Raw genomic sequence first — 22,684 nt, 5'->3', positions numbered from 1 at the left:
AAATTGATGATAATAGAAAACTGAATACATTCCTTACTTAAAGAACTAAACTAATGTTAGTTCAAAGTGAGTTATTGAAAATTGAATGTGTATTTTTTTCGACGAGTACTCAAATCTAAGTATTCAAGCTTAAATAGCGGGAAAACGATGCAATGTATAAAATATACCTTCTAATCATTTGTCAACGTATTTCGGAATACCTATTAAATGAGCTTCAGAACAAGTTAATGACGTCAAAATTAAGCAAGTTATGATGAAAATAAAAGAAACCTTTCGAATTTTTTAGGAAAAAGTGAAAAATAAAACATACGCCATTTCCACAAAATTTAAAATTTATAGTAATTCTTACAAGAACTTCCTTATATTAGCATAAGTAATGATTTCAATAATTTTGACCGGTTTAAAATGTATTTTTTTAAAAAAGATAATTTAAAAAAATCACAACTTTTAAAATTATTGTAATTTTCATATTCTTTTGATAATAACTCCAAAAATACTCAATATTCGTAAAAAATGATATATACCCAAATTTTAGTTTTTTTTTTGTATCAAATATTTTACCAGTTTTACTATTTCCATAGGGTAAAAAATAAAAAAATAACCGAGATAGAAACGTTTAAATCTTAAATTTTGCCTTGAAAACCATGCAACCAGGGCCATTTAACCTTTTATTTTTAAGAAAGTAAGGGGTTTAAAAGATTAAATTCAACGTGTTTAAATAGCCCTTGGAATTAACTTTCAAACGGTTTTTGGATAAACCTGGTAACTTAAAAATAAACGGAGTTATTAAAAAAAACAATAACATTTTTTGGAAAAATTTTGAAATATTTTTTTAAAATTTGGTTCATAAATTTTAATTCTATCAACATGTTAGCGGGCTCATTTGATAGATATTTTTAAGTACTTTGACAAATGTTTAATAAGTTTCTATTATAAAATGCATAATTTTCCCGTTATTTCAGCTTGAATACTTAGATTTTTTTTACTTGCCGAAAAAAATATATATTCAATTACCTATAACTAACTTTTAGTTAACATTAAAAGGTTTTTCTTGTCAAGAGTTTAATTCGTTTTTTATTATCTTCAATTTTGGTAATAATAACTTTTTTGTAAAAACTTATAGTTTTTGAGTTATTGATGAAAAATCGGATAAAAACATGCATTTTTCTCAAGAAAAATTAAAATCTTTGATCTTTAATAACTCAAAAAGTTTTGATTTATTTTAATAACTTTATATAACAAATTTTGCTTAGAATTTGTCCCTCTATCGAATTATGGGGTTATATTCAATAAAATAATTTTCACCCCCGAGAAGGGATGGCATCCACCCCCAGGGTAAAAGCGCAAGTTGACACCATGTCACCTTTGTTCCTTGAGATATTCTCTAACCAGTCACCAATTTTCATGCAAATCTATGGAGGTTCAACGAAATCGGAGGTAATAGCTCATATCCACCTTCAGTGACTGCACTAATATAATGAATAAGAGAAACATCAGTAACAAGAGAGAAACAACATTGTTGAGTAACAAGAATGGAGATAAAAGGAATGAAACAATAAGAAGAATATATAGCTAGAAAAAACGAATTTTAACATATATAAGAAGAAGTACAGACATGTAAGATGACCCAGGACCCAGCTGTAATAGATTGATAAAAAATAACAGAATGGAACTGGAAGAAAGGAATGAATAAAAATAAACCAAGGGTTCGAAGCCAAAGAGCATCAATAATGGACATTAAACTTGAATAATAAAGAAGATAAACACCAGCATGGTAGAAACAATTTCAACATTTCAACAGAGATAGAATGATTTGGAAACGCTCGGGAGTAACAAGAACAGACAGAAAAGGGAATGAGAAAATAAGAAGGAGAATATGGCTGGAAAGAACATTTTCAGCATATAGAAGAGGTACCAGCTTCTTACTTATATATGTAAGAGGAACCAGTGATGACATATTGATAAAAAAATAACAATTTGAAGATCCAAAAGTTGTAGGAAGAAAGGTAGAAGGTCCTAAAGAAACCATTGATTCGGAGCCATATTAAAACAAGGTAAGAAAAGGTAACGAGAGTTTTTAACATATGCATATAGGGGAGTGCAATTAGAATGAAAACATGCATTGTTTCGGAAAAATTCAAACAAGCTTATATTTTTCTAAAACTTTTTTTGTTAGTTTATATACATGTTAAAGTAAAAAGTTCTACTCGCGGATTTGGCCGCTAATGGTTTATTAATTGTTTAAACAATAACAATTGTTTTGTATTAATAATTTTAAAAATATCGTTAAATTCATCATTTTACTTTGATCAAATATGTTTCTATTTTGTTTTTGATTATACTGAATCCGAATATGGCATTGCAATTTGAAAATTCTTATGCAGAAGCTCTTATACAAAATGTCTGCGTAGCTAGGAACCACATGGAAAACTTTTTTATTATCAATTTTACGAAAAAAAGTTATTTTTCATAAAAAACATTTTTCGATATTGTGGAATTTACCGATACTTTACTCTTGGGTGAAATTCATATTTTTTGACATACCTCGTATAAAATTCATTAAATTTGATATTTGATGATTGCATCTTAGATTATAAACGATGCAGAGTATTTTATAAAGAATAACTTTTTTCGTAAAACTGATAATAAAAAAGTTATCAATAGGTTCCAAGTTACGCAGACATACTGTATAACAGCTAAAAAAATTTTTTTTGCTGAACATTTATTATTGTTGAAGTTTACTATTAAATGTATTTTAGATAAGATTTACAGAAAAACGTTCTGATCACTTTATATAAACATTTTTTTAGCTGGTAATTTTCGGTTTTTGTATTACATTTTTGTTATCTTTCTTAATTTTCTCAAAAAGAAATAGTCTATTTCATTTCTAAAGTAAAATAATTTAGTGCATTTTAAAGATTACGTAACGTCTTAAACTGGTGGTAATTCTATAAAACTACGAAGATTTCAAAAATTACATTTTTTAAGACGTCATATCATTTGAATTAAATTTTTGAACTTTTTTTTGAATGAAACATCATTTAGTACGATGTTTGAAAGGTAAGTTGTGCAAAATTGAGGATTTTATACGAAAAATTGTATTAGTTACACATTTTTAAATCATTTTTAAACAAAATTCATGTAAGGCTCACTTTCTGCCTTCACCGTACTTATGCCCATACATTTTATTTCTTTTTATTATAACCATAAGATAGCTTAATTATTCTTCTTTTAGGTTCATTTTGTAAAATTTCATTTGATGCATTAGTTAAAGAATTACATTAAAATAACTCAACCGTGCACTTCACCGTACTCTAGTTTACAGTGCACCAATGTTTGTGAGAAAGGTGACTTTAGCGTTATAAATAAAAAATTATTGAAGATACAGATTTAATTTTAGAAAATTCTTTATAAAAGTTTTTTTTGTAAAATTTTCTGAATTTTTCAATGGTCAAGTCAGTTTTGTTCTAAAATTTATATTTTCGGAGTTATTTAAAAAAAAAACATCAAACTTCGTAGTTCATTTGTTTAATAAAAAATGAAGCACCCACTTCTCGAGTAGAACTTTTTGATATGTTGTTTATTAAACATTTCTTAATGAAATTACAAAAAGTTCTATTTTGTTTGATTTTTTTCCGAAGTGAAAATCTATATGCACTCCCCTAATAGAAGTAGAAGAGGTACAGATATGTAAGAAGAGCCAGCGATACAGATTGATAAATAAATAATAGAATGGAGCTCCACAAGAAAAACAGGAAGAAAGGTAGAAAGTCCTGAAACAAAAACAATGATGCGGAGCCATACCAAAATAAAGTAAGAGAAGTAACAAACAGTTTTAACAGCTGTATAAATATGTAAAAGGAGCCAGCGATGGCCGATAGATAAAAAATAACAGAATTTCGTTCCAAAAGTAGAGGGAATAAAGGGAGAAGGTCCTAAAGGAACCAAAGGCTCGAAGCTATGGTAAAACAAGGTATGAGAGACGCGAAATGCAATAAAAATATTCGTGATCAGTAATTAAAAAATATGAAACTTACTCATTATGATTTCCATATGTACCATCTCCAGCAAATCCTTGATTGTCATACCCGGACATCTTTCGTCACTTACAGATGCACCACTTATCCTGTCAAAACAAAGTCACCACTAATTAATAATTCGAATTTCTTGAACCCGAATATCATTCACCAATCGCACCGGCTTTTAGTATATAAAAAATTCAACGCAACCAAAAATTCGAATAGTTTTAGTCCTGGCCTGGTAGGTGGCGAGCCTCGGTAGATGTTGCAAATCGTATCACCTTTTCCATTGTGTTATATAGACAGGGTCGACGTATCCCCACCTGTTTTTCGTCAATTACTTGAGATAGCTATTCAAATTTGTCATTTTGTTTCATATAATTATGTAAAACGATTTTTTAAACTTATATACTGATTTATAGGGGGAAAGACTAAACACGATTGAAGTGTGTGTTTGAAACTATTTTCTTGTGACATTTTAATGTTATTTACTATTTTTAATGGGAAATAACCATAATTTTAATTGAAAATTCATTTATTTTTGACGTTTCAAATTTTCGAAGTGAAAATCGAAACTTCAAAATAAAAGCTCAAAGAGCTCCCTTACATATTTCGCAGCTATTCTAATCTTCATAGTAGTTTTCTCTACAAAAAGGCTACAAGTTTCTTTGCCAGTGTCATATTTGTACTTTATCTTATGTCTAAATGTTCCTGCTATTTTTCTTCGTTTTGTCATTTCTCTTTTTCTCTTTGATTTTCTTGTTGCTGTTCTCCTTTGTTGTACCAATTTTCATTTATGTGTCTTTGATTTTGGAGTTTGTTTAATTTGTAACTGTTCTTTATAGGGTGTTAGTGTTAGAACTACACACAAAATGTGGATTATTTCTACCGGAATATAATACTGATTGTGGACAGATTGTTTGTTTTCTAATTGTATATCAAGGGACTAATTCTGATATGGATTGGTTATGTATAGGATTTTTTAAAGGCCTAATTAAGGAAGCATATTCGACAATCGGTTCATTCTCAGCAGTTCACCATCTTTAACCAGCCCATTACTAGTTGCAACATGTAAAATAACGAAGCGTGAATCAGTATTTTCGCGGTCTTTTCTGATACTCTTTATATTACCATCTTGCCATGTACGTTTATATGCCCCTTTCAGTACATTCTTGGACCGTGTAATACATTATTATGGTCACGTAAATATATTTGTCTGTTCACATACAAATTTAATATATTTACAGATAATCTTTTATCGATACCACATGCCACCATTTTTGAATATAATATATCCAAATCAACCACGTCATACGCACCCTTTAAATCTATAAACAAACAGCATAAATTCGTTTTTTGAGAAGCAGAGTTGAATATCCGAAACTAAATGTATGAGAGCATCAGTTGTGCCTCGACCTCTACGAAATCCATACTGAGTAGAGGTCGAGGCATAACTGATGCTCTCATACATTTAGTTTCGGATATTCAACTCTGCTTCTCAAAAACGAATTTATGCTATGTTTGTTTATAGATTTAAAGGGTGCGTATGACGTGGTTGATTTGGATATATTATATTCAAAAATGGTGGCATGTGGTATCGATAAAAGATTATCTGTAAATATATTAAATTTGTATGTGAACAGAAAAATATATTTACGTGACCATAATAATGTATTACACGGTCCAAGAATATTATATAACGGTCTTCCACAAGGCTCAATTCTAAGCCCTTTAATATTTAATGTTTACACTACAGATATGCATGGCCTGATAGATGACAAATGTAAAATAATACAGTATGCGGATGATATAGGTTTATATACCAGCCATAAATCCTACGATGATTGTATGTTTAATCTAAAACGTAACTTTAAGAATATAGATAGGTGGGTTAAAAACATGGGATTTAGCATATTACAAGAGAAGTCTTCGATTGTATGTTTTACAAGACGTAGACAAAAAATCAAAGGAAAATGCCATATAGGTGATTATGCTTTTCCCTTAGCAGAAGAGTATAAGTATCTGGGCATGATCCTAGATAAAACACTCTTGTGGTCTAGCCATATAAAATATGTGAAACAAAAGTCAGAGAGTGGAATTAACCTTCTGCGTTTCGTTTCCAAAAAAAGTTGGGGTGCAGACCAATATATTTCCTTAATGTTTTATAAATCCTACATACGATCCATTCTAGATTATGGCTGTATTCTTTATGGTTCTACTTACAAACAAATCTTTTAACACTAGACAGAATACAATATAAATCTATAAAAATCGGTCTAGGAGCTATGATGTCCTCACCAAGCCATGCAGCTCTAGCAGAGGCCCAAGAACCACCTTTATACATACGTAGGCAAATATTAGAAAACAAATGTCTAATAAAATACAGAACGTTTAATACAACTATGGTTCACAAAATACTTTTGACAGAAAATTTAACAAATTCTTACTGGACGATAAAAAATTCGCCTCCTCTTACAGAAGCTTTTATCGATGCGAATCTTTACCAACCTTATATTTTACAGCTACCAAAATTTCCTTTTTTCGAACATGACTTTGAAGTTCTGATAGACAAACCAGCCATTATAATGCCATCTTATTCAGACTTGCCAACTTTAACAAAACTTACATTTAAATCCATACTAAGCAAATTAGGGAAAAATTTAACAATAATTTATACAGATCGATCAAAAACAGATGAAAGTACTGGTTTCGCATTTTTTGTTTCAAACAACAATTATGCAGAAAAATACCGAATTCCTGATTGTTGTTCTATTCTTACAGCCGAGGCTGCTGACAAACAGAAAGCACTAACTTGGTGTGTTTATAATTATTGCGAGAACGTTGTAATAGTCTCAGACTCTCAGGCAGTACTACAAGCTATTTGTAGCCATCCATTAGATAATTTCCAAAACTCCATTATTCTTGATATCAAAAAAATATTATATAATCTAAAATCCACGAAAAAAACAGTGACTTTACTGTGGGTTAAAGGACATAGTGGAGTAGTTGGAAACGAAATAGTGGATGAAATGGCAAAAAATATATCTGAGATACCAGCAATCACAAACGTTTTCAACTTCAAAGACCTATTTTCTATTATCAGAAGTGTTGGCAGGGAAAGATCGAGGTCCAAATACGAAGATGTTCAGCAGACACCAGGAAATCATTACTTTTCTATTCGCCCATTGTTACCAAAAAGTATACCTCATTTTAACTACAATTATAACAAAGTACATTCCTCATTAATAACCCGGCTAAAACTTAACCATGGCCTTTTTCCAGAGCATCTACATAGGATTGGAATCTATGAAACTCCCTTCTGTTCGTGTAACAATCAGTCCATCGGGGATCTGAACCATGTATTCTTTGATTATCAGACTAGAAACTTATATTTGGGTTTAATTGACCTTAACATTAGCCTTCCAGTTAATATCAGCAATCTTTTGTCTTATTCTGACAAATCTATATATAATATCTTAATCAAGTTTATAAATGATACTAAGAAAAAAATTTAAAAATCTTTATAACAAAATTCTGTGGCAAAAAGACTCTTTGTCTAATGCCATCTCTTTCTCTCCACACACACACATGCCCCTTTCAAAAATATCAAGATTCGTCCAAAAAAAAGACGAACTCAAGTCAGCTTGGACTTATAGTGCCTCAAAAAGTAGAGGTAGGCCGTGTTTTTTGAACCACTACACAGTGGCAGATCTACGGGGAGAGAAAATGGGAAAATCCCCCCCCCCCAACAAGGTCCAAAATTAAAAAAAATTGTTGAAACATAAAAATATAAATTAGCTGACATGAAACTTAAACTACAGACAGACAAATTACACGCTAGTTAGGAAAATTAAGGGAACTTAATGGTTTTCAATTTATCTTTTTTATTTAAGTTTCGATTTACTTATCTTTTTTATGTCTCACTGAGAGATAATAAGCACAATAGTAAAGAAAAAGATGACAGGGCTAAATTTTAACATCAAAATCAGTCTTGCAAGACAAGGAGTCCTTAGAAACAAAAGTGTATATTAAAGCTAGAATGCAATCTGTTTTCAAATATGCTTCCTTAATTATGTTTTTGCCTGGCTCATCCTCATCATATTTCCTCAGAAAAAATAATTCTTAAAAAATCCTATAGATACATCATCCATATTACAACCTTTTTTCTAAACTATCCCCTTTAAAAACACAAACTAAAATTATTAGCAACAACGAAGAATAGCAACAAGAAAATCAACGAGAAAAAGGGAAACGAAAAAAGAAAAATATCAGCAGAGAAAAATTTAAACAAAAGGTAAACTACAAATGTGACACTGACAAAAAAATTTTCGCCTTTTTTATGGAGAGAACTGAGAAGAAAATTGAATTGCGTAGGTGCGATATACCTACACACATTTCAGGATGTGTACATGAAGTTTATGCCAATATAACTTATGTTAACTATTATTACTGCCATAGCTGTCAAAACTAAACGTTTTTAATGTAAATCATGAATAATTATTAAAATTTTAGTTTATACCTATGTCTAGCGTTTTTTCCCACATTGATAAAATTTTATAGTAAAAACCAGTAAAACCAAATAACACGCCCAGCAGAACCAATTTATACGTCCAAAGTCCAAACTACATACAGGGTGAGTCATGAGGAACTGTACATACTCCTACCTCGTATAGAGGCTCCTATGGGGAATAACAAATGACCATTAAAAAGTGTCTGCTCCCATTGTTTAATAATATACAGGGCGAGTTTCGCATTTTGACAGAAATTTGTATTCGTCATAATTTTTGAACGGTCAGATCGATGTGTCTCTTATTTTGGTCAATCGTTACACTATTACCACCCAATCAACTGATTTAGTCAAACTAGAAAAAAATCAGGTCCGGCTTTAAAAAAAATAGTTCGTTTGGGTCTTAGAAAAAATTTCACCCTGTATACACTTTTTGAAAACTCTAATATTAATTTTACAAATTAGAAAAGTAGGCAATTAAAATGGCATATTTATTTTTTTCCCCACACGATTACTTAATTTTTTATAAAAAAATCAAATTTGACTATGAATTAAAAGTTTGGTAAAGTGAACCATAGATTTAAAAAAATTAACTTTTATTACAAAAATTTATTTTTTTTAAACAAATATTTGATTTATGTTACCACCCAATCAACTGATTTATTTAAACTAGAAAAAAATCAGGTCCGGCTTTAAAAAATTAGTTCGTTTGGGTCTTAGAAAAAATTTCACCCAGTATACGCTTTTTGAAAACTCTAATATGAATTTTACAAATAAGACAAATAGCCAAATAAAATGGCATATTTATTTTCTTCCCCACACGATTACTTAATTTTTTATTAAAAAATCAAATTTGTCAAAATGGGAATTTTAACCTAAAAATGAAAAAAAAAATGAAATCACGGTAACTCGCTACAACTCTGTTCCATTTTAATATTTTTTTTCTGAAATTTTTACAGCACATATCTCTTACCATTGTGAAGACTATAAAAATTGTTGTAGACTTTCAGTCTTCTTCTCGTAAAAGTTATGAATTTAAAAAAAATAAAAGGTGCAGATTCGTGAATTGCAAAGTTAAATCGCAAAAATTAAGTGAAAAAATTTAAAATTTGTCTATTTGATCACGTCTAGGCTAAACTATAGAGTCTAAAGAGAAGTGTATGGGGAGTTCTAGATCTAGACGTACTATAGAAAAAAAATGGTAAAACTTTTAATTTTAAGAAAAACGTTGTTTAATTTTTTTTATTTTTATGGTAAAATTGCGATTTTGACAAATTTGATTTTTTAATAAAAAATTAAGTAATCGTGTGGGGAAAAAAATAAATATGCCATTTTAATTGCCTATTTGTCTAATTTGTAAAATTCATATTAGAGTTTTCAAAAAGCGTATACAGGGTGAAATTTTTTCTAAGACCCAAACGAACTAATTTTTTAAAGCCGGACCTGATTTTTTCTCGTTTGAATAAAGCAGTTGATTGGGTGGTAATATAAATTAAATATTTGTTAAAAAAAATTAATTTTTGTAATAAAAGTTAATTTTATTAAATCTATGGTTCACTTTACCAAACTTTTAATTCGTAGTCAAATTTGATTTTTTTATAAAAAATTAAGTAATCGTGTGGGGAAAAAATAAATACGCTATTTTAATGGCCTATTTGTCTAATTTGTAAAATTTATATTAGAGTTTTCAAAAAGCATATACAGTGTGAAATTTTTTCTAAGGCCAAAACAAACTCATTTTTTAAAGCCGGGCCTGATTTTTTCTAGTTTGACTAATTCAGTTGATTAGGTGGTAATAGTGTAACGATTGACCAAAATAAGAGACACATCGATCTGACCGTTCAAAAATTATGACGAATACAAATTTCTGTCAAAATACGAAACTCGCCCTGTATATTATTAAACAATGGGAGCAGACACTTTTTAATGGTCATTTGTTATTCCCCATAGGGGCCTCTATACGAGGTAGGAGTATGTACAGTTCCTCATGACTCACCCTGTATAAAAATTTTATATAAATTTATTTTTTATGTAATTATAACTATTTTCTTCATTCTGAGATGGGTGTTGGGTGTAATATTAATTAGAACAGAGAAGGAGAAGCCGCAAAGAAAAATAATTAGCTTGTTATGGAAAACGTCTAATATATCATTTGTTCTTTTTCTTCTTCCTCTTTTTGTGTAAACATGACTCTGCATATTTTTTCAATCTGGCTCCAGTAAGTTGTCGTTCTATTGTTTTTTTGCTCTTCCCACTGATCGTCTTCCTATTGGAAAACCGTGTCTCGCCGGCTATACTACTCTATTTATTGTCATTTGGCCTATTTTGTAGATCGTCCTATGGTGTCTTACCATCGATTTTTCGAAGGGTTTTCATCTCTGATTTCGAATGTTTCTAGCATTATATTTGTCCTCTCTGTATCAGGTCGTGTTTCTGCCGCTTATGTCATTATTCGTCTGATGACTGTTTTGTAAATTCTGCCCTTCATTTCTTTCCCGATACCGATATTTTTATTACACTATATTGTTTCATTCAGGCAACCTGTGGTTCTGTTTGCTCTATTCACTTGATCTTCCACTCATCATTCTCTCTTTGCCTTATCCCTATGCGAGGTCAGCTTCCCTAATTGAATTTCTTCACACAATTCTATCTTGGGTCATATCAATGTCAATCCCCTTTACCAACATGTCCTGCCTTATCGTCTCCCCCAGGTCTTCTTTGGTCTTTCTCTCCTACTCCTTCCAGGAATCTGCACTTCAGCTATTCTTCGTATTGGGTGATTAACGTCTCGACGTTGAACATGACCAAACCATCTTAACCTACACTCTCTCGTTTTGGCATCAATTGGTGCCACACCTAGACTTCCCCTAATATACTCATTTCTAATTTTATCCTTCTTTGTCACTCCACTCATCCATCTAAGCATTCTCATTTCCGCCACATGCATTCGTTGTTCCTCTTTCTTCTTTATTGCCCAACATTCAGTTCCGTGCATCATAGCCGGTCTTATGGCTGTTTTATAGAATGTTCCCTTCAGCTTCATTGGAATTTTTCTGTCACACAACACACCACTCGCTTCCTTCCACTTCATCCATCCAGCCCTAATTCTACTGCATGCATCTCCATCTATTTCTCTATTACTCTGTAATACCGATCCCAGGTACTTAAAACTATTGCTTTTTACAATCAGTTCACCATCCAAAGATACCATTTTATTTGTAGTAACTCCATCTTTAAATGAACATTCCAAATACTCTGTTTTTATCCTCTAAGTTTTAAACATTTTTCCTCCAGAGCTTGTCTCCACTGTTCCAGTTTTTGTTCTAAGTCTCTTGCACTATTTCCTACTAACACTACATCATCAGCATACATTAAGCACCATGGAATATTACCCTGTAGTTTCGCTGTTATCTGGTCCAAAACTAATGAGAATAAATACGGACTAAGCGCAGAGCCTTGGTGCAATCCTACTTTCACATGAAATTTATCAGTCTCGCCCACACCTGTCCCTAAACACCTAACACTAGTCGTTACTCCCTCATACATATCCCTCACAATCTTTACATATTCACCAGGGAGTGGTGAATCTCCTTTCTTATTGAGTGCCCACCACAGAATTTCTCGAGGAACTCTATCATATGCTTTCTCAAGATCAATGAATACAATATGAGGTATTCTTCACTTGATCTTCCACTGCTGGTACTTAAAAGTAAAAAAAAAAATAAGAAGCTGCTTCTTCCATCTTCTTATTTTTCTTCTTAAGGGGTCCAAATTACAAGGCCTTTTCCTACCCAAGGTAGTAAATTTTTTAATGGAGGCAGTTCGATACTTAAAAAAATGATGTAAGTATCGCAGGTAGTACCTACTACACAAAGTATTATGGATATTTCGTAGGTACTTATCGCATCTTTTGTTGTGAGTAAATTTAAATATTTTATCACAGTATACTCGATTGCTAAATGTATTAAAGTTCACCCATATATCAGTACATTATGACTCTTCAAATTTGTTTTTATATTCCCAGTATTGTAGAAACACTAGACAATTATTGAATGATGAAATATTTTGCTCAGTAACGTACCACGTCTGTATGTACTAGTATTCATAGATTTAGATAATTGTTAGACACTTAAAGTTTGAGTGGCTGCAAGTCATGCATCAATTGCCCAAAATTACATTTTACTTAAAAAATTTTATTGTTCAAATTATCATAATAAAAATATAATTATCTAACGCAGTTCTTATCATACATGCAACTTTTTCATAAAAAAGTAAGATTAGAGCTTTTTTATGCATTTGTAAGAGGATTTTAGACATTATAATGTCATTTTTAAGAGCACACAGTAGCGATCAACAGGTAGCAACAAACGCGTTCCAAGATTGCGGCTATAATTTTGAATATTCTGTCGAGATATTTGGCACACATATTCGTAATATAATAAAGAATGGCGGTACAGAGCCCAATTTCAGAAATATGTGAGTATGTGGAAATTACTCTATAACTAAATAAAATATTGCAAAAAGGAGCCTGTACCGCCTGTGCCTAAATTTTGTGTCACATTGGAACTACTAAAAATCGATTTTTTTATAACAAGAAATCGAACGTCACTGACTTGGCAACAATTCACGCCTTTGTGTATAAAAATTATTGTTTTTGATAGTATAAACGCCACTGTCAGTGTCGAATTACCGACGCACTGTTGCCTCACTTTTGAAATCTCGCAGAGCTCTCGCAATCTTGGACCGCGTTTGTTGCTACCTGTTGATCGCACGGTTTTCTTTACTTCAATAGTTTGCATCAAATCTTTAGACCATAATTTGACTGATTTTTCTTCAATGCAAATAAATAAAAATTTGCAAACATATGCATTCGCGGGAACAATACACGAATAGTCAATAAAACATTTTTTTTATGTTTATTAACTGTTTAAATAAAAAAAAACGATTTTAATGGAAAATGCTTAAATTATCTTGTTTTTTAAAATGTAGAAACTTGAAACTTTTACGGATTGTAGCTAATGATATGAACTATACATAATTTCACTTTTTACGTTAATTGTTTACGTCATACTTCATAAATAAACATTCATGAATAAGTTTCAAATTTTGAACGCTCATATATTTGTTTATATATTATAAATCGGCGTTTATTCGTGTCAAATTTCAATACGATACGAAACAAAACTTCAACCAAAATTCGAATTCAAAAAATTCGTGTTTTTATCGTAGTCTTAGAAAAACCACCCGTAGAGACGTTTTGTGCTACTATTAACATTAGAATTTGTTTTGTCGTATTAACTAATTAAACGCTTTTCTTTAGTTCAATCGTTTGTGTCAAATCTTTGGACGTTAATTTGACTGATTTTTCTTCAATGCAAATGACTAAAAATTTGCAGACATACGCATTCGCGGGAACAATACACGAATACTCAATAAAAAAAGTTTGTTTATTAATTGTTTAAATAAAAAAAAAACGATTTTAACGGAAAATGCTTAAATTCTCTTGTTTTTTACAATGAAGAAACCTGAAACTTTTACAGATTGTAAATTAATTATATGAACTATACATAATTTCACTTTTTACGTTAATAGACTAAGAGCCGCTATAGGTTAAAATTCTTAATCATTTTAGGCACGACGGGACCCTATAACTTAAATAGTAGAACCTAAAAGAAAACGTTTGAACACTGTGCCGTCACTTTTCAGTGGCACATGCGTCTACAGTGGCGCATCAAACTTTCCACTTATGGACGGGATACATAAATTAAAAAATACTCTCCCTAATTACCAGAATTTAATTTTTTTCATTTTTTTTAAGTTTTTTGTGATTAAGACATAATATTCATCGTAATTTTATCCCACCACCCCCTTCTCCCTGCCCCCACCATCAAAAACTTTATTTTTCGATTTTATTTTTTTTTGGTGGGATGCAATCAATTTTAAAATTTTAAAAAAGTTACACGCATAGTTAAGGGTTTCATAAAACACGTCTATTTTTTATAGACCTGTAGGTTGAGTGTACATAACCTCAAAAAAAATTTAAAATTTTTTTTTTGAAAAAAAGTATATAACTTTTTTTTGGGGATAGCTGCAGATCTAATTTTTTCTTAGTCTTGTGTATTTTATCAAACACTATATTTCTAATTTTTTTCAGATTTTTCTGTAACGTTGGTCACCTTCAAAAATCCAAAAACCTGTTTTTTAAGGGGGTTTTGGGGGGTTTGAACGTGTTTTTCTGATTTTTAAATATTCTAAAGAACTCAGTTACTTCAAGTTACATATAACCTATAAAAACAAAATTGATTTGATATATTATGAAGTCTATAAAATAGGGAAAATCCCCCAAAACCCCCCAAAAAACAGTTTTTCGGATTTTTGAAAATGGGGAGACTTACGGAAAAATCTGAAAAAAATTTAAAATATAGTGTTTGATAAAACACACAAGATTAAGAAAAAATTAGACCTGCAGCTATTCCTCAAAAAAAGTTATACGCTTTTTTGAAAAAAAAAATTTCTTTTAATTTTTTGAGGTTATGTACACTCTACCTATGGGTCTATAAAAAATAGGCATGTTTTATAAAAGCCTCAACTATGCGTGTGAATTTTTTGAAATTTTAAAATTGATTGCATCCCACCAAAAAAAAAATAAAAACGAAAAATGAAGTTTTTGATGGTGGGGGCAGGGGTAAGGGGGTGGTGGGTTAAAATCACGATGAATCCTATGTGTTAATCACATAGAACTTAAAAAAATAAAAAAAATTTTATTCTGTTAGTAAGTTCTGTTAACTTTTAATTTATTTATCCCGTCCATAAGTGGAAAGTTTGATGCGCCACTGTCGACGCATGTGCCACTGAAAAGTGACGGCACAGTGTTCAAACGTTTTCTTTTAGGTTCTACTATTTAAGTTATTATCGTGCCTAAAATGATTAAGAAATTTCACCTATAGCGGCTCTTAGTCTATAATTGTTTACGTTATGCTTCACAAATAATCATATTAAAACGCTTTGAAACAGTGTATGTTGATTGGATATCAACATTTTGGTGTGTGTAGTGGATTCTTTATATACCTATATAAATCATATTTACCTATTATCTACTCTCTGTCCCATAAGAACAGAGCTTTATTGTTTTCAAGGTATCCCTCATTGTCAATTCCGTTGGCTCTGTGTGAGTTATTGTAATATAATGTATATTGAAGAATGCCGAATTGCAATTTTTGTAATCGCTTTATCTTTGAATATTTGAAACAGTATGTATTGTTCGGGTATGTTACGTATGTTCGTATAATCTGTTCTTTATCTATACTTAATTGTATTTATGTATATCTACATTTCTCCAAGAAATTACCGTACTACCTTAAAAATTGGTCATTTTTTATGTCTCATTAGTGATGTAACGAATGTCATTTTTTGAACATTCGCGAATACGAATACGAATGCGAATATCTGCTACCGACATTCGCGAATGCGGATGCGAATGCGAATATTCAGTTTTTTTAAAATTTGTTTCTCTTTTTGTAATGTTTACTAAATTTATAATGAAAAGTTAATTGATATTTAGTGTAAATCAATCTGAATCTTAAGCTCTATTACATAATACCAAATAATAAAAAAAGTGAAGGCTGATAATGTGATTATACAAGGTTAAGTTCTATCTATCTATTGCCATTCATTTGTCCAAAGTTGAACGTAGGCTCCCCATTATTTTTCCACTCTTCTGGGTTCAGTGCTAATGCTGTCGATCTGGTTATTCGATGGCCTGATCTTTTTAGGTTATTCGACCATCTCGGCTGTGGTCTGCCCCTTCCTCTTTTGTAGTCCCAAGGTCGCCAGTGAGTTATCGCTTTGTTCCATCTTCCGTATCTTTGTCTGCTGTTGTGTCCTGCATATTTCCATTTGAGAGTAGCTGCATGTTTGAGGTTAAGTTACCTTTTCTTTATAAAAAAAGATGAGAAGTGAATAGATTTTGATTTTATTAACCTAATATTATCTTAAAATTATTTTTTTTCTGGTTTTCATATTCGCAAAACATTCGCACAAATTTCGCGAATGCGGATGCGAATGCGAATATGCAAAAACATGCGAATATTCGCGAATGCGAATGCGAATACGAATATTCGTTACATCACTATGTCTCATATTTCCTAAACCTGTTTTCCGATTTAAGTGATTTTTTTAAATGTTATAGTCGTATTCTTGAACAATATCGTTGTAATAATATTGTTGCTAGACAAGTAAATTGTTATTGTATACCGGGTGTACCAATCAAACAGTAATTTTTTCTCAAAGTCACCACGCCCTGTGGAATATTCTTGCATTTATAAAATACTGAAATTAAAACCCAACTATAACCTCATGTGTTCTTAACATTCTGTTTTTCGGTTCATTCGCTTATGTTGGATAGTAAAAAAGTTAGCTAATACTTTAACAACTAGAATTATTTTTCATCGATACAGGGTGTTTTTAAGTAAAAAGTATGGCAAACTTTAAGGGCTAATTCTGCATGAAAAAATAATGACAGTTTGCTTTATAAACGTATGTCCGAGATAGAGGGTGTTGACATTTTTCTTACAAACTGACGATTTATTTATTACTCTAAAACCGGTTTATATATGCAAATGAAATTTGTTGGGTTTTAATAGAATTTCATGTTTACCATTGGCGCACACATGGGTTATATTAACCGTATGTGCGCCAATGATAAATATTAAATTCCTAATTGTATATCAAAAACGCACAATAACTACCTCTTAAAACACACCAAATTTTACTTGCATATTTTAACCGGTTTTAGAACAATAAATAAATCGTCAGATTGTAAGAAAAATTTTAATAACCCTATCTCGAAGACGAAGCATTTGCACACTTAACTAGCAGGTTTATAAAGCAAACGCAAACTGTCATTATTTTGTCATGCAGAATTACCCCTTAGAGTTTGCCATACTTGTTTTTCGTCAATACAGAGTGTTTTTAAATAAGGCTAGTTTTTAAAGTACCTAACCTTTTTATTATCCAACATAACAATGAATGAACCAAAAGCGAAGGAATAAAACAACAGAATGTTGGCTATAACAGCCTAATAAAATAAACAAACATCAAAATGTAATTCCGTACTAAATACAGGTTGGAACTAAATTTTTATCAAAGTTTCTCTCTCTCTATCTTATCGTTTCCCCATTACTGAGGGATCGTGATTTCCCCGCTTCGCAGAATGCGTTTCCAGCTGAATTCTTTATTTGATCGGGGTCGGACCATCTTGTTGGTGATCGTCCTCTTGATCTTTTCCCGGAACGTTTCCAGAAACAATTAATCTCTCCAAACTGTCGTCACCTCTGCGAACCACGTGACCAAAGAATTGCAGAATTCGTTGCAAACATATTGTGGACAGCCTTTTATCAAAGTTTAGGTGAATACAAAAGATATTTTCAAGAAAGTATCTTTTGTATTCTTCAAGAGGATCACTGTTTAAATAATTAAAAAGGGGTCATTTTTGCACAATATTTACTTTTTTCACTTCTCTGCAGTAATTCACGCTTTTATGAAGGTCTATACGATTTTTTTTTCTACAAAGTTGAAGAATAAAGCTTTCACTTAAGATTTACTAAATTAAATTTGACCCCTATTTATTTAAATAACTATATTCAAAACTTAACACAAATAAAATATGCACCATAAAATATTTTGATATTTTGTTTTATACGAGAAGTTCATGTTACCAGTATAAAGCAGAAAAAAATTGGTCGAAAAATATTTAACAATTTATGAGATATTGAATTTTTTATCCTCAGCGACGTTATTTAAAAAAGAAGTAATAAACAAATTAGAACAATTTTTAAATGCCATTTTGGAGGGGTTTAATTAAAATTTGAATTTATCAATACATTTATTGAAAATATACATAAAAATAATGAGATCATTTGTAGGTTTAAAATCTTTTGGCAACAACCGCGTTTTTGCAATTGAAAATATAGTGACATTTAATAAACAAATTCAATATTTCATAAATTATTAAATATTTTTCGACCTATTTTTTTTTGCTCAATACTGGAAAATAGCGCAACTTCTCCTATAAAACAAAATATTTTATAGTGCTTATTTAAATAGCAAATACTATTTTTTTGCAAATTTGTTTTTAAAGTTTAATATACAATTGTTTAAATAAATAGGGAGTCAAATTGAATTTAATAAGTCTTAGGTGAAAGACTTACCCTTCAGCTTTGCAGAAAAATATTCTAAACACCTTCATTAAAACGTGAATTACCTCAGCAGTTAAAAAAGTAAATATGGTGCAAAAATGACCCCTTTTTAATTATTTAAATAATGATCCCCTCATATGATTTGGATACTTTCTTGAAAATATCTTTTGTACTCACCTAAACTTTGATATAAAATTTGTTCCAACCTGTACGAATTTACATTTTGATTTACATGTAGTGTAATTTTATTTTACCACTAGACTATAATTCTGTAGTCGGGTTTTAATTCAGGGTAACGCGAACTTTGAGAGAAAAAATCACAGTTTGATTAGCACACCCGGTATATAATGACAATTTATATGTCTAGCAACAATATTATTACAATGACATTGTTAAAGAATAAGGCTATAACACATTAAAACTCACTTAAATCATACAACAGGTTCAGGAAATTCGAGACATCAAAAATGACCAATTTTTAGATGGTACATACGTTAATTTCTAGGAGAAGAGTATTTGCCTGTTGCTCGCCGGTATACCATAACAACAGAGCTTCTTTGTTTAAGCTCGTTTGCAATGCCTATTCATCCTTGGATTGAAAAAGCTGAATCAGTTTTCAAACAATGAGTCTCGACAATTCAAATTTATTTTTCGACTTTGGTTAATTAAAATTTATTAGGTTTATTATTATTATCTATATTTGGGTGTTTTGTGTGTTTTGTTTTATTTTATTATCTTTTATTTTGTACTAATATTGACGATTTATGTAATTTCTGTAACATGTATTTGTTTTTGTCTTTTTTCCGACTTTTTGTAAGCTTTGTCCATAAAATTGTAAAATTTTCAGTGACAATAAAGCATATTTATATTCGATTCTATACAAGCGTTTTTGCTTCTTTTGTCGCGGAGAAAAGGGCCCCGCGACAAACTTTGATATGGGGCCCCCGTGGGGCTAGCTACGCCACTGACATCATATGTTTTATACATATTTTGATAAACATGACGATATATTTTAATGTTTGAAAAGTGTAAGACTAAAAAGTACAATAAAATATAAAAAAAATATTTTTAAGAAACGCTTTTCTTTAATTACGAGTGTCTAAAATTAAACATATAAAAAAATCAACTAAAAAGCAAAAAATAACAAAAATTAAAAAAATCTAAACGTTCGTTAAAGAAAAGCGTGGTGCGAAAACCGTTTATTCGATGAAGACGCGCCACGTTTTTCTTTGACGAATGTGTTAGATTTTTTCAATTTTTTTTTCTTTTTTGCTTTTTGGTTGATTTTTTTATATATATTTAATTTTAGTCACTTAAGAAAAGCGTTTCTTAAAAATAATTTTTTCATATTTTTTTATTCTATATTGTTATCTTCTTGTCTTAATTTTGCACAATTTTCAAAAAAAATTTACTCCCGGCAAACTTATAATACAAGAAGAAATGCAAATGAGTGAGCTTTAAGGGTTAATTTATTTATTTAACGTACAGTACTATGTCACAGTTTTTGTATATAAATAAAGATAACAATACATTATACATAATAATTAATTTTTATAAGCAAAAATTTAGTTGGTAAATAAATATATTCAATCGACTCACTGGTCGCCACTAAAAAATCGGACCCGGACCCATTGCCACTGTACGATCTGATGAGGCATTCCTCCACCAAATGCTTAACCGTTTGTCTTTCAGCACCGCAATCGCAATTTGGAGAAGGTATTTTTCCCCATCTAAAAAGTGAGTCAGAGCACCTACCACAGTTGGTTCTAATTCTGTTAAGTGTCACCCAGATTCGTCTTGGTTGATTGAAACCCTCTGGCTATACTCCGGATGTCAGGCGGAGCATTCGTCTCCCAATCTTCTTGCCAACGGTCGGTTATTTCGAAATTCCTTTCAATTAGTATCCTTGCAGAATCCAGAGGGTTCTTTCTTGAACGAAGCCTACTCATGTCTCTGTCGTTAATACCAACGTGAGAGCGGAGCACAGGATCGGCGTTAATTTTTCTATACTCCCTAACAAGGGATGTTCTCGACGGATGTGTGAGGGGGCTATGTGGGCATGTGGCTTAGTGCTGGTAGCCAATACGTTGGCATAGCCTTGATTGTACCTGATATAATAAGCAAAGTCTGGTTTAGTTGGGCATCAACACGTTTGGTGTGTGGGCTGTTGAGGCATATCGGTGCACAGTACTCTGCAATGGCGGATAATATCGTCATATTATGTTTCTAGTGTTTTTCTTCCTCTGCTATGACATGTCTTATAGCTTTTTGCCGACTGGTTTCTTTATAAACACATTATTTGAGCTATTAAAACTGTATCCATAATTTTTAACCGGAGTACTAAGCTACATTGACGAAAAATGGTTAATTTGGCATAGAACGTCATAATAGGAAATCGTACAAGGTCGATATCAAAGATTTCGGATTTAAGCCCAATAGGAAAGAAAAAACGAGTCAGAGGAAGATCATGGAAGGATGAAGTGGACGAGGCCATGGAAGGACGAGACCTTAAATATGGATAATGGCTGTATTATTGTTAGTGCTAAGTGTCTGTATTATTACAATACAATTCTGAAAACTAATTACAGGAGGAGGCAGATATTAATTGGTCCGATATTAATTGGTCTATATCTTAGTTATTAATATTTGATAAGTAGATGATATATCAGTTCTACTTCTTTGACTATACCAAGAAGTAAGAAGTATACAATTTTAGCAGTTTACTTTTATATAATTTTCGAACATCTTTATTTTTAACAACCATAACATCACTGTCAGTTTATAACAAATGAAGTAAGTGAGCTTAGTAAATAATAAAGTACAACAACAATTTTTAATGTACATAGTTGGTTATTGTTTGGCCCCAAGAAAATTGCGTAATTGCAGACGCATATTAGCAGACGCGTTTAAGAAAATTTTTCGTAATTGAAGAACCAGACAAATATTCAAGGAATGGTAAGGAAAGGAATGCATTTTATAATTTGTTTATGTCATTTTAAAGCACATTTTGTTTCCGTAGATGCGTTAAGAGAGACCTTGACTCCAATGTGGTCGTTGCCCACAGCCACAACAAAACAATAAAGTTTTCGTTTTAAAGAAGAAATTTTTTAGTTCTAGGTAGTAGCTTAATAGATATTCAATAAAATAGGAAATGGTTGAATGCTCAAATATATGAATTTTAATAAATAAAAGGCAGATATCGAGCACTGAGTTTTATTTAATCTTGCTCAAGTATATTTTTGCTCCTAGAGCATCTTCAGGGGCATTTCGTCAAAAAAAGGAAGGTATCCTCTAATGATATTAATTGTCTGATTGGTGGCAACTTAAATTAACATATAGGTATCTAACAAATACTTAACGTACACTACACGAAGGACAAACAAATAAATTTGAGTGCCAGTAATTTTGGTACTTCTACATTTTGAAGAAGTACCTCCATATTCAAAATGTAGAAGTACTAAATAAAATTAATGGCACTTAAATGTATCTGTTTGTTTTATCAACTGAAAGGAATCAGTTGGTGAATATTGGTGAAAATGTCGATGAGGGCTTAAATAAAATCGTAACAACAGTAAAAGAAATCTGTGTGAGAAATTTACAAGGCAGGTCAAAGCTAAAAAAGCAGGCTTGGATGACAGATGACATATTGGATTTGATGGAACAACGGCGACTGGCGAAAAACATCGAAACACTTTATAACAGCATACAAAAAGAAATTCGACATAAAATACGAGAAGCAAAGAGTCACTAGTTACCGCAGATAACAATGTCAGCGAAGAAGTTAAGAGAAGAATACGTATTGCTAATAAAACATATAATGGACTCATTAAACATCTAAGATCTAACAACATCACGAGAAAAACCAAATGCAAAATATACAAAACCCTGATAAAACCGGTCCTTATATATGGATCAGAGACATGGACACTGACGAAAAGCGATGAGAACTTATTAGGTACGTT

General features: G+C 31.1%; 1 protein-coding gene across 1 annotated transcript in view; it reads right to left on the bottom strand.

Moving 5' to 3' along the window:
* LOC114326975 (proton-coupled amino acid transporter-like protein CG1139) overlaps nucleotides 1-4,310 on the bottom strand; it is a 46,813-nt gene extending 42,503 nt beyond the window's left edge. The window contains exon 1 of the mRNA XM_028275469.2: nucleotides 4,038-4,310. Within this exon, the coding sequence (XP_028131270.2) occupies nucleotides 4,038-4,096 (59 nt within the window). The 5' untranslated portion in view covers nucleotides 4,097-4,310. The remainder of the gene's footprint in view (nucleotides 1-4,037) is intronic.
* Between the last annotated feature and the right edge of the window lie 18,374 nt (nucleotides 4,311-22,684).

The sequence above is a fragment of the Diabrotica virgifera genome, chromosome 9 (genome assembly GCF_917563875.1).
Source record: "Diabrotica virgifera virgifera chromosome 9, PGI_DIABVI_V3a".
Classification (NCBI taxonomy): Eukaryota; Metazoa; Arthropoda; class Insecta; order Coleoptera; family Chrysomelidae; genus Diabrotica; species Diabrotica virgifera.
Note: the sequence above shows the minus strand (reverse complement) of the source record. Positions and strands in the feature narration are given on the sequence as shown.